This window comes from Condylura cristata, unplaced genomic scaffold (assembly GCF_000260355.1).
Source record: "Condylura cristata isolate star-nosed mole 26May11 unplaced genomic scaffold, ConCri1.0 scaffold00019, whole genome shotgun sequence".
Classification (NCBI taxonomy): Eukaryota; Metazoa; Chordata; class Mammalia; order Eulipotyphla; family Talpidae; genus Condylura; species Condylura cristata.
In genome coordinates, this window is record NW_004567120.1 from 29,294,446 (window position 1) to 29,308,528 (window position 14,083).

Consider the following 14,083-nt stretch of genomic DNA (forward strand, 5'->3'; position numbering starts at 1 on the left):
GTACGTAAGGTGTCCATCACAGCATGGTTAATAATCATGAAAACGCCTAGATAGCTGACACTAAGGGAAGGGTTAAGTGCTTATGATGGAGTCACTAGGATGTGTTTTCAAATAATTTCTAATGATATGGAAGATACTAAATAAGAAAGCAGGGTTACAAATCTATATTTAGAGTTGAAGTTCAGTTATGTTTAAAAATAGACATGCGCAGAAAAAAAGATTAGGGAGAAATAGACTGAAATAAACAGTGATAATCATTGCTTTGTAATGAGTTTATGGGTGTTTTTTAAAAATCTTCTTACTTTCCTACACTTTCTCAGTTTTCAACAATGAGCATGTTACTTTTAAAACTTAAAACACCTTAAAGAGTAAGGGGTATTTGTTCATTTTCTAAGTTTTCCGACTATTTAAAATAGAAAGGGACATTTAAGATGATCTACTCTAATGGTTCTCAACCTTATTACTCTCAACCCTCCCTGATACATGTATTTTGTAACCTACCCTTTGCCACCAAATGAATTTTATACTCAATATAACCTGCCTCAACATATAATTTCAAGAACAACTATATATATACATATATATACATATATATTATAAAGGAAAAATAAAATGAAGTTTATAATAATATGTATTTCAATGTGCAAATAGCTGGGCAAGACTATACTAAAAGTTATAATCAGGGAGTCAGACACGTTCACCTATATGTAGATTCACTGTGAATACAGCTGCTGCAGAGGATGACTCGTACAGGTACATTGTATTGGCAACTAACAAATCCATGAATGCCATCGCTAGTGGGGACGTGACTTTCAGAAGTCACAGCCCTTCGTAAAGTTCTGAACAACATGAAGTACCATGTCCCTTCAATTTGCACAATCACTGCAGACCTGGAAATCCAATCTATAAAAACATATTTTGTGTTTATTTCCAAGATAATTACATCCAGCTACATTTGCCAGGTTTTCCACCTGCATTGATATCTATTATTATGGAGTATTTGAAAGTTATAGATGAAAATTTCAAATATCCTCTCCCCTTTCATATTTATCCAAAACATGCAGTCCACATGACTCATTTTTGGTGAGTTGGGCTTATATTCTTTAAAACTAACGATGTTCAGGCCCTCCCTGGTGGCGCAGTGGGTTAAAGTACAGCACTGGGAAGCTAAAGCCACTTCGGCATGAATTCAATCCCCATCCCAGGAGGTGACCACATGGCACAGCACACCTCTCCTGACCCACCCGCTGCTCCCCTCAACAATGTACTTCGTCAGTTCACCTGTTCTGTTCTCCACTCTCTCTGGTGAATCCTCTCACCACCCCTATACCTCTGGCCTGTACCCCAGTTCTGCATGCATAAATAAATAAATCTTTAAAAAAAAAAAACTAACGATGTTCACAATTTTAGCCTTTGACATGCTTTCTAAAACCTATCACCTAAGAACAGCAAGTTATTTCTAGAATGTATTCTTAAAAAGACACAAATGTCTTTTGATTATTGGAAACATTGCTTTTTTTTTCTTAGTAACATCAAGGTATGAAAACAATTATCATTTTGTAAAATCTTTTGCTGTGATCTTTTGGTGATTTTTCCTAGCCTGGCCCCAGCCCCAGGAAGATAAAATGAATTGAACTGGAAAAACGAACAGGGCCAGGCTGGGGTTGGGGGTGGTGGTGGTTAGGTTGCTAGGTTACCACTTCAGCCAATCCCAAGTGGTTCCAGAGGGGTACCAGACATAGGACGGGACATTTTCTCTGTCCCACTAGGCTAAGGGTTCTCTCAAAGGAATGGGATCAAGAGGTGAGGGAGAGGGCTGATTACTCACACTATACACAAGTAAAGCAATGAGGCAGAAGCATAAAGAAACAGATATCCCTGTATTTCTAAAACTATTTAGGTCTCCTTCATTAATTGGCTTCTTTCAAAAAAGAAAGATTTCTTTATTAAGAAATACCAGAGAGTGGGAAAAAAAAACCATACATATGCATTTGTAGACTCACACAAAAGTACAGCAATTTATATATTAAATTGCATTTAAATTAGAAAATAGATTTAAAACCAAAATACCTTCTTTCCCCAACTAGGTAAAGAGAGTTGGTCAGAAAAAGGGCCTTGTGGGTAAAAGCCAGAAGGTCAGGGCAGGAAGAATGGAATTTAACTGCTGTAGAATCAAAACCCGCCTCAGCCACTGGGGGATGGGAGGGTAGCAAAGTGGGAGATAATGACATACACTTGAGCGGGGAGGACCCCAGAGCCAAATGAAGAAATGACCCCAAATAGCCAAAATCCACCAAATCCCAAGTTTTTGGATCCTGGTCAACCACTCTAGCCTAGGAAAGTGGGGTGGATAGAAATGGGGAGGAAAGTGAGCCATGGAGAAAACGCCAGCCATTGAAAAGAGCAAACAATTTAAGACCTAGTCTCTGCACTCTGATCAGAACTCGGTCTAGGGACAGCCTCAGCTGATGGTCAGTACAGATGGGCCACATCTTCAGGCCAAGACCTTAAATAGATTTGTCAAGGAAAAGAAAGACGGCAGAGCATATGAAAAAGGGGGAAACTTTAAAAATCATTACACACTAAAGGTAGTTTCATGTTGGCCCTTCACATCAGAAAGAGTAAGCTTCTCCGACTGACCTAAAAGCCAGAATGTGAATGGTCGAGGAAAGTGGAGGGAGGAGAGAAGTCCACCCTAGCTCATGAGCAATGGGCTGAACAGGATGGGCTGGAGCCTGACTGACAAGGGGTTCATCTAAGTGGCAAGTGAACTGGAAATGCCTAATAACTGCCAAACTCTCCAGATTTGGCTTTATTTTGAACTAACTAAACTCTAACTACAAGGGAAAATTTGAGAGAACCAGACAAAATAAGAATGGGAAAGTAGAGGCAGTGGGAGAGGAATCTGAGCCTCTATAATTCTGTCAGTTCAAATCTTTCTGCAAGGAAAACAGGAAGTAGAGAAAAACCTGGAAGCAGCCAAAGTTTGTTCATTCTAATTAGCTGAGAAGGGTGAGATAGACATTGATAAGGAAACTGGATTATAGACTATTTAAAAAGAAACACATAGCATCACTTGCAAAAGACCACTAACAAAATATTCTCCAAAGCCTGCTTTAGTAACTGAGATTCATTCACAATTAATGGCACACATCTGCATAAAAACAGTATCTCATTAACTACCTTAAGTAAATATAACCCCTGACTCTCCCAATCTAGTGGACTGTACCCATGCACATAACCTTTCTTCAGAGTATAAGGAATAAGGTAAACCAACCCAGAATGCAGTATAAATCAATGGAGAATTTGGGAGCCATCTCCCCAACCCAAGGTCCCCTAGAAAATGAAGTATGGGTAGTAATGTCCCCCTCCAACCTCATACACCCAGGCACAGACATTCGCACTCCCATGGTGGTTCTAAGAGAAAGGGGATAAAAGGAGGCAGGCAGTTTGCATTAGACACAGTTTAATCACCTTCAAATAGATTAAAAGTTCTGGTTTACATCTCCCCCCTCCCCGTAAATCATCCACACAGGACCCTGGCTTAGAAAGAGAAAAACACAGGTGCTCTAGGAAATATAGCCACATATAATACATAAATCTTCTTCCCTGAATAGAGCAGGTCCTGAGCAGAGCTGACTGGGGGCCACAGCCCACCCCCAGGGTGAAGTGGCTCTGGGACTCTGCCGGAGGAAGTGCTGGAAGAGCAGGGCTCGGAGGAAGCCCCAGGTGTGGTTACGAAGCCCGAGATGGGCCAAGGCCTTGGAGTGGGTTACCCGGGAGGGCAGCAGTGCTGGGCTTTCCCTCCTCACTCAGCCGAGGCCTAATGGAAGTATTGGTTATCCTTATTTCTTGTTGTTCTCTTTTGAGGGGACACAGGGGGAGAGGAAAGGAGAGGAGCGCCTCTCTGTGCCTTGGTTTCCCCATTTGTGCATTCAGGGCCCTCTGCAGGCCTCACACAGGGAGTCTGAGGGAATAGTGTTTTAAGTGAGCACTTGGGCTTCCTCTGAGGAAAAGGAACCCCCAAAGCGCAGACTTTTATTACTGCCATTGCTGCTCCGAATGGGAGCAAGAGTCAAAAGGAAAACAAATTAAAAGGGGCAAATGAGAAAGGAGAGATGAGACAGAGAGTGTGAGGGGCTATGCCGTTGGCGGTTCACAAATTCTTACTGAGAATGGCACAGGTATTAAAAAGTTTCCAGGTAATATACGAGAAATGTAAATTGTTATCTCTACTGCAACTACTTACATATATCTAATTGGAAAAAAGTGGGGTTTGGGTGTTAGAGTGGATGGGGGACAAAGGAGAAGCTACATGAATAAATACAACAAGTGGAAGGTACCTGCCCCGTTCCTGAAAGGATTTGCTGGCAATGTTGGCACTTTGTGGCCAAGAGAATCCTCCACCCTCACTCTCCATCCTCTTCAGTTATGAAGGCCTCAAGAATCAGTGAGGATTCCCTGGCCAGAGTTCTCTGTAACTGCTTCTGGACTCATGACATGCAGCAACTTGAGTGGATCTGAGCCAGTCTCAAGAAACTTGAACCCCAGAATTGGGCCCATGACCCCAAGTCGGAGAGCTGGGATCTGGAGGGAAGAAAGGGTCCAAGGAGATTCCTTGGCTGAGGGCTATGGAAAACCAGTGCCAGGGCCCAAGAGACCTATTTGTCCAGTTACCACAGGTGACTGACATCTTCTGTGACTGCCTTGAGTCCAGAAATTAAAAAAAGCTTGCAGCAAGAAAATGCCAGTGTGCAACTGGGTAATAAAAACCAAAGAAAAACAGTAAAAGGGACAGCTTACTTGCTCTCTGTCTCAGGTTTATCTTCTCCCCTTAAATCTCTCACAGCCCTAATTAACACAAAAGTCTCTTCCATAGAGAGGCTACTACTTCTCAGCTTCAGTAGTTTCCTGTGGTGGCTCTGGCGGCTCGGGGGGCGGCATCTCTTCGGGAGTACTGGAGTCCTCCGGCATCTCACTGGAGCTCAGATGTTCTGTTGGGGCCTAAGAGGGAAAATATAGCAAAATCTATACAGACTTTCCTTCAGAATCCCAATGGAGATAGTCCATACATACTGCACGCTTCCTCTGAACCCAGTAGCCACACTGATGCTAGAGGCATACAGAAGTAAACACCAAACTCAGAACCAGACCAGACTATTTTCTCAGCAGAATGTAACTGAAGTTTGAGTTCTATTCTTCACTGTCTGATGGACATTTTCATGACAGTCAAATGGACCAAAAACATTTTCACAGAGGCCCCTCCTGCACAAAAGAATGTTACAACATACTTGTCTAACCAGGCCTGATCCAGTAGTTCTTACTCTTGTTTCTGCCCATATACCCAGCTCACTGGAACAGTGATTCTTTTTTTTTTAAGATTTATTTATTTATGCATACAGAGCTGGGGTACAGGCCAGAGGTGCAGGGGCGGTGAGAGGATTCACCAGAGACAGAGTGGGGAGCAGAACAGGTCGACCGACAAAGTACACTGCTGAGGGGAGCAGCAGGCGGGTCAGGAGAGGTCTGCTGTGCCCTGTGGGTCACCTCCAGGGCTGGCGGAGATTGAACTCAAGCTGAAGTGGCTGTGGCCAGCTTGCAGTCCTAAGTCCTAACCCCTTGCGCCACCAGGGAGGGCCCTTGAACAGTGATTCTAAACCAAAGAGGCAGAGTGGCAAAGACCTTCAGATGATGTATGTGGGTTGAAGATTGCCCCTAAATGATTCTAAAATACTACCCTTCCCCACTTTCAACTAAACATCACTAATGTAGATTGTTAAGATTTAAGATGAGATTTATCAAAAAAAAAATGATACTAGAGAGACTTATTGGGGTGTTTCTGATCCTTTCCTTGGATTATGCTGCCTTGATTATACCTAAACCTCAACTCTTGAAATTGAGTAGCGTGGTCCCTCCAAACATATTCTCTCAAAATTGGCTTAGATATTCTCTTTTCTCTAACTCCCCTTATTAACTTTAGAATAAATTTATCTATAAAATTTAGTAATTTTTATTGGCATTACATAAAATCTATATATCAAGTGGTGGAAAACTAAATAAAATGATGATAATAATATGTAAGCATGGGGTTGCTTGGCTTCAAAAAGGAAAATTAAAAATTTAGAAAAGGCAATGGAGAGAGAAATTATCACTATCCACCCTACAAAAAGCATTCACTATAAAGAAAGTTCAGGCCCTCCCTGGTGGTGCAGTAGGTTAAAGCACAGCACTAAGAAGCTAAAGCCAGTGCACCATGAGTTTGATCACACTGGTGGTGACCCACATGGTGCAGCAGACCTCTTCTGACTGGCCTGCTGCTCCCCTCAGCTGTGTACTTCGTCAGTTGGCCTGTTCTGCTCCCCACTCTGTCTCTGGTGAATCCTCTCACTGCTCCTGCACCTCTAGCCTGTACCCCAGTTCTGTATGCATAAATAAATAAATCTTTTTTAAAAAAAGTAAAGAAAGTTCAACTCTATTAAAAATCTATTATAACTAATAAGTAATGTAAACAAGGTTTCAGGATATAAGATCAAATTTTAAAATCGAGTATTTCTACATATGAACCATTCCGAAATGAAATTAGGAAAGTAATTTCATTTACAATGACATCAAGAATAATAAAATACTAAAAAGAGTAAATATAACAAGACATGTAAAACTTACACTTTGAAAACTACAAAGTATTGTTGAAAGAATTAAAGAAAATCTAAACAAATTAGATAGTCCATATTAACAGCCTGAAAGACAATCTTCTCAGGATGGCAATACTCCCCAAATTGATCAAGAGTCTCAATGTAATTTCCATCAAAATTCCAGCTGGCTTCTTTGCAGAACTTAAGAAGCTGATCCTAAGATTTATATGGAACTTCAAGAGACTCATAAGAGCCAAAACAACTGAATAAAAAAGTTGAAAGACCCTCACTTCCTAATTTCAAAGCTTATAACAACACTACAATAACCAAGACAGTGTGTACCGTCTTGAACAGACATATTGATCAATGAAACAGAATTGAGAAAACTCTCACATTTACAGTTGATTCACTTTTGACAAGGGTACCATGACAATTCAATAGAAAAAGAATAGTCTTTTCAACAAATGGTGCTGAAACAACTGAATGCTCACATGCAAAAGGGTTAGACCCCACCTCACATATATATATATATGGATATATGTGCATGTGTGTGTGTATGTGTGTGTATGTATATATATATATATAGTTTACATATATATATAAACTAACTCAAAATGGATAAGACCTAAAACTATAAAGCTCTTAGAAAAAAAACAGAGGCATAAATCTTCACAACCTGAGATTTAGGCACTGTTGTTTTTTTAAGATCTGACAAGAGAAGCACAAACAAAAGAAAAAAGATTAATTTGACTACATCAAAATTGAATCTTTTGTGTTTAAAAGAGCATCATCAAGAAAGTGAAAGACAACCCACAGAATGGGAGAAAATATTTGCAAATCATTAACATATCTCATAAGGGATCGGTATACAGAGTATATAAAGAACTCTTACAATCCAACAATTAAAATACACAAACAAAAAGAATACACAAACAACCCTGTTTAAAAATGGACAAAGGATCTGAATAGTCACTTCTCTGAAGAAGGTATACAAACCAGCATGCTCATGAAAAGATGCTCAACATAATTAGTCATCAGGAAAATGCAAATTAGCACTACAATGAGATACCACTTCATACCCACTAGGAAGGTTAGAATCAAAATGCCAGATAATAATAAATGTTGCAGAGGATGTGGAGAAGTTGGAACCCTGACATAGTACTGGTGGGCATGTAAAATGGAACAGCCACTTTGGAAACAGTCCAGCAGTTCCTCAAAATGTTAAGCATAAAGTTACCATATGATGCAGTAAATTCCCTGCCAGGCGCAGCCAAGAGTAATGAAAGCATGTAACGTGTGCATGGCTCCTGAATGTTGACAGCAGCATTGTTCATAATGACCAACAGGCCAAAACAACACAGTATCCATCAACTGATGAATGGATGAATAAAAGGTGGTCTCTCCATATCATGGGATGTTATTCAGCCATATAAAGTCATGAAATACTGCTACATGCCACAGCATGGATGAACCCTGAAAATACTATGCTAAGTGAAAGAAACCACTCACGAAAGATGACATGTTATACATGTCCACTTATATGAATATGAAGAGACAAATCTATATCAAAAGAAAGCAAATTTGTAGTTACCAACAGATGGGGTGAGGGTTGGGGGGGAAGGGAGAGTGACTGCTAATGTCTTTATAGGAGGTAACTTAAGTGTTTTAAAATTGACTTGTCATAATTGTACAAATCTGTGATATACTATAACCTGGTGCACTGGACATTTTAAATAGGGACTTTATATATGTTCGTTGTAGCTCAATAAAGCTATTATTAAAAAAGGAAAGTTCAAATAATAAGTGTTTAGGAACATATTTCATAAAGTGTATCTGAGCAAGAAAGCTGGGAGTTTCCACAACATCTGCATATTCCAGTGAGGAAGTGCCCAATATGAGAAAATCACATCACTAACTCCAACTTGTCCCCCTGGCCTCTGCCTTTGCTCTAAGCATTTTATGCTGCCCTCTTCAAGGTGCTTTTCACAGCATTGAGGAATGGCGTGTTTTCCTGTTTCATCCCACCACCCACCAGCAACCTGAGAGCAGGGGCATGATCTGCTTGTCACTGGTATATCCCTAGCACCAAGCCTAATCGCTGGCACAGAACAGTACAGGAGTGACTAGATCACAATCTACCACAAGGGGACAAAGATCTGAAGGCATTATGAGCGCAGAAGTAGAGGCAGGGAAGCTGGAGTGGTTGGATATGGAATTGTCCAGGTAGGTCTCTAAGGTGTAATTTTAGTTACACCCTCTATCACTGACAATCTGAAAGTCTGGAGGCCTTAAAGTCAGGAACACTTACTGGGCTCTGTGGCAAGAGGCTGCTACTGGTCTCTTGAGTACTGGGAGGTCGACTTCCACTTTCCTCCAGTGGCAAAATACCCCTTCGATCCAGCACACTGAAGGAGATAGGAGACTTAGTAAAGCACTTTGCAGAAAGCCTTCCGCCCACCCGCCCTCCTAACCCTTGTCATGCTCACTGAGAAACAAAACTCTGCCCTTATCCCAGCACATGCCTCTTATCTTCCACACTCACTTTTTCTGCTACAAACAAGAGAACACATTAACCAGGGAACAAACAAATGAAATGAGAATGAAAGGTCATCCCAGCTCGTGGAGCCAGAGTACCAACAGACAATCCCTGGAAAAATCCATTTGATACCAAGAGGCCACATTCAGAAGAATGCATCAGACCGGGTAATAGAACGAGAGTGAGTCGTCTGTCCCAAGAGGCCCAGGACCTTCTAGTCCCCTGGGTACCTGGGGGGCAAGGGGCCACACAGCACTTCGCAGCAGTTCTTCACGATGTTGCCATGGCTATAGGGATTCTGGACGCGATTCTTCCCTGTCCATGAACCTTTGATCTGCAAGGTAAGAGCCAAGATTTACTTTCACATTATATTAAATAAACACATGCAGCATGAAGAGAAAAGGGTTGAGGAGAAGGATGGTGGTGATGGTTGCACAACAACAGAACAACAGGAAAGTCCCTAATGCCATGGAACCCACAGAGCCATGAAAAGTGTTCACAGCAAAGTGTAAAAAAGCTGATAACTAAATGATGGGTACTATTTTTATGTTTTAAATGCATAATATATTCACAGAAACAAATGAACAAATGGGAAGGAGTGTAGAAGGCTATATATTACCATACCATTAACAGCGGTGAGTGTCTAGGAGACAGTTAGAGGGACTCATTTAGTGGCCCTTGTTTTGTTTTGTTTTTTGCTCCTCTGTATTTTCTGCAGTGAACATGGATAACTGGTAACTTCTTAAAAGCAAGGAGTCATTCAGGGCATGGTCCCTCTCCACTGCTTGTGGCACCCATTAGCCTTTAAGGATGTATAAACAGCTGAAGACCTTGTACCCAGCCAACCATTCAAGCTCTTCTTCCTAATTCCATACAGACATGCTTTCCCTTCCACACTCTGATTTAACAGTCTTCCACATCAGGTTTCTGCTTGCCTCAACCTGAGAGGCCCTTGGGACTCGGTTGTCTAGCAGATATAGAGAAAACAGGGCTTTGGGAGAAGAATACATGCTGAAGAGAATGGAAAGTTGACTCACGTCTTCATTGGTTGTCTGGTTGAGAGCCACCAGGAAAGTGTGAAATCCAGTCAGTCCCACGACGGACCAGAGTGTGAAGAAGCAAATGAGTACTTCTAGAACAGTGAAGTGTTGTTAAGGAATGTTGAAGGAGCCCCGCCAGGAAACTTGATGCTGCGGTCTTTACTCATGGCACCAGTCACCCTACCTTTACCTCTCAGAATATTTATCACAGATGGCCACACATCCATGTCCAGTGAGAGATAGAGTCTAAACTCACTGGATTAGCTCTCTAATATCTCTGGTATATTTTTAAGTGTTAGATTATTCATTATTAGCTTTTTGAAGAGGATGTTTAGGAGGGGGCCAAAGCAAAACAACGTCGGCCATCACAGCCAATTAAAAAAAAAAAAAAAAAACAGAAAAATGGTGATGGGAAACCCAAGGGGATTACAATTGAGATGGAAAAAAAAAATGTACAAAATGATGTAAAAATAAACTATTATATTATAAAAAAAAATCAAAAAATAGACTCCATAAATGACAGCTTGGTGGAGAAAAACAGGATATGCTTTATAGGAATCCCACCTGAATCACCTTTTCAGAAATGCAGCTGCTACGGAACGTAACCTTAACTGTAACTGAGATTTCTGGTACATGACATAAGAGATGTACCGAGGCATAGTACAACTCACAAGTGGAGGCAGAGTTAAGTCTAAAATCAGGAGGACTTAAGAGGAAGAAAATGGAGAAGAGAATGAGGGCAAGACCTTCCTTTAAGTCCTGGCCTTCTTCCATTCTGGGTGCTATCACTGAGACTACATGCTTTTTATTTAGACTTTGGCACCTTCTGACATCTTAACAAAATGGGAAGGTAGGAGAACTGCAGAGAAAGCATGTTGAAAAGTAGTCTAAAATGGCCTCACAGGGACATACTGCCAGAGAAGGATATGTTCCAGGAGTTTCTTTCAAGGTCTCCAGGAAGCCAATTTTCAAGGATTCTGTGAAATTGGGAGGGGTAGAGAGAAAAATTAGTGACTTTAATAACAAACACACACGTATCCTACTGCCCACTCAATTCCTTCCCTCCCTACCCCTTGTTATCCACTGGGAAGAGATAAACCCTCACCCACACAAGAGACTCTCACCTCCAAGTGGTTTCCTTGGGTTCATATTTCCAATGTGGGGCCAGGCACTGGACTAGAGAGTTGGGCATAAGTCAAGCATCAGGCTCCCTTCCCTTTTCCAAAGCCCTCAACTATGGGCATGGAGGGAGATATTCATTCATAGACAAAAGAAATCAGAAATATCCAAGAAAATTCCTCTCTCCCCACCAATCTGTATCCCTCCCTGTTCAAAATGCATCTGAAACTCGTCTCCCAGGAAGACTACTCCTTTATCGCCACATTCCAGATGCCCTTAGGCTGACTTATATGTATTTACATGTGTACATGTGCACCTGCAGGTGTATTTTCTATCTCCTAACGGAGACCAGGAGCTTCTAAAAGTCAATTCTCTGGCATAACTCCTTCTACCACCTCATGCAGGACAGGTCTCACAGGGTAGAAGAGGACATACAAACAGAATGCATTCCCCAACTTTTGGGATCACCACAGAAATGTCCAGTGCTCTGGGTACAGACCAGTAATTATGGCCCCAGTGTCCACACAGGCTGGTAAAAAGGACACCACATTCAGTGAATACTGACCGGTATGAGTTGAGGTTTGGAGTCTTCTCAAGAGCAGAAAGTAGTGTTTACCTCTATCTAGTCCTAAGGGGCCCCATAGCAAAGAACCACCAAGAAACCCAGCCACACCCCCCAAGAGATCCTGACGTTTTCTCCCATCCCAGCGCTGCCCTGCATACTCACTCAGGGCCACATAGACGATGTTGAAGGCGAAGACATAGATCGTGAGGAGGGAGAGAGAGAGGATGAAGAGGTAGAAGTAGCGGTAGTTCCTCTTTCCAACACAGTTCCCCACCCAGGGGCAGTGATGGTCAAAGCGCTCTGTGGGAGAGAGAGTTCAATGCCAAACCTCCACAACAAAGCACCACCCCCCCTCCCCGCCCCATCCACATAATAGCTAGTCAAAAACCCGAGGATGACTGCCTAGTCGCAACAGCAAAAATCACTAATTTTCCTATTTTTCACATTTCCACAACGTTGTCATAGCCATAATCATACATGGAAGCTGGACAAATAAGATATTTCTTCTCATTTGACAAATAAGGCACTCAAACATTAAGTGATCTGCCTCACTGCCATTTACAAGAAAAGACCATACTTTCCCAAAGGAAAAAACTTAATAGGTTGGCCCACTAAGTTCAAGAGGAATAAACAGGAGGAAAGAGCCAAAGAAAATTACAAATTGAGCAATGTGATGTTTCTTAACTTCTAGTTAGTTAAAAAGAAATAAAACTACAATACCAAAAATGGTATGGCATAGTTTGATGGAATGGAAGGCACCCAGAAATGGACTGTAGAATGGATGAGAATTTACTGTGTGATAAGAGCAACATCACAAAATCAGTGGTAGAGGAAGTATTTTTCCATGAACAACTCTGAGACGATTGACTGCCTAGTGGAAGATAGGGTTAGATTTTTTTTCCCTTAAAACTACATATCAAAATTAATTCCAGATGAATTACAGGATTTATTCTGCAAGACAAAATGAAACCATAAAATAACTATAAAGAATAGATGAACATTTACCCTGCACACTGAGAAGGAAGTGGAAGAAAATACAGATGGCAAAGAGAAATAGATTTGACTCTGTAAACTTAAAAATACATTTTATATATGTTCACAACAATATAAAGAAAATTAAAGAAGAAAAAAACCAACAGGGAAATATGCCAATTTGGAACCTCAGTATATAAAAGTCTTTACAAATTGAGAACAAAATACAAATACCCCTTGAAGAAAATAGATTTACTAATAATTCAGAGCAATTCTAGTATAATAAGGTGCCTTGTCACCTATCAAAATAAGAGCATAAAAAAACAATATTCATCTCTAGTGAGACTAGAGTAAAGTAGAATTTTAATACACTGTTTGTGGAAGTACAAACTGTGAGGAACTTTCTGGAAAGCAATTTGGCAGTATACACCAAGAGCCTTAATAATATTCACATCTCTTTGGCAGAATAAATCCATTTTTAATAATTTCTCATAAGGAAATAGAAATGTATATAGAAGTTTAAGTTCAACAAATTTTTCTATTAAATTTTGTATTGTGATTATATATATATATATATATATATATATATATATAAAACATACATTTTACCATTTTAACCATTTTTACATGAGGAATTCAGTGGCATTAATTATATTCACAATGTTGTGCAACCATTGCCACTATTTCCAAAGTCTTTCATCACCCCCAAACAGAAACTCTCAAGTAGTAACTCTTCATTTTCCTTCGTTTCCCCAACCCCTAGTAAAGTCTAATCTTCTTTCTACTCAGTGAATTTGCCTGTTTTAGATATTTTATATCTGTCTATAAGTGCAGCCATACAATATATCGCCATTGGGGACAAGCTTCTTTCACCTAGTATAATGTTCTCAAGGTTGATTCATGTTGAAATACATATGAAGACTTCTCTCTTGTGGCTGAGTACCATATTTTGCTTGTCCATTCATCAGCTGATGGACATATGGGCTGTTATGTACTATAACTATTGCTATTATGAACTATTATGAACTATTATGAACAATGCTATTATGAACAATGCTGATATGAACACTGACATACAAGTGTGTTTGAGTTCCTGTTTTCAATTCTTTCTGACTTTGTTACAGATAAAATTATGTCCTCCCAAAATTCATATGTTGAGCACTAACCCACAATGTGACTATATTTGGAGATGGGGCCTATAAGGAAGTAACTAAGGTTA

At 40.5% G+C, this 14,083-nt stretch overlaps 1 protein-coding gene across 1 annotated transcript in view; it reads right to left on the bottom strand.

The window, feature by feature from the left end:
* Positions 1-3,453: 3,453 nt before the first annotated feature.
* Positions 3,454-14,083, bottom strand: part of ZDHHC9 (zinc finger, DHHC-type containing 9) — a 31,731-nt gene continuing 21,101 nt past the window's right edge. Inside the window, exons 5-10 of the mRNA XM_012727253.1 lie at positions 12,055-12,192; positions 11,137-11,185; positions 10,206-10,308; positions 9,399-9,502; positions 8,941-9,037; positions 3,454-5,004 (exon numbers count right to left, since the gene is read on the bottom strand). Coding sequence (XP_012582707.1) covers positions 4,888-5,004; positions 8,941-9,037; positions 9,399-9,502; positions 10,206-10,308; positions 11,137-11,185; positions 12,055-12,192 — 608 coding nt within the window. The 3' untranslated portion in view covers positions 3,454-4,887. The remainder of the gene's footprint in view (positions 5,005-8,940; positions 9,038-9,398; positions 9,503-10,205; positions 10,309-11,136; positions 11,186-12,054; positions 12,193-14,083) is intronic.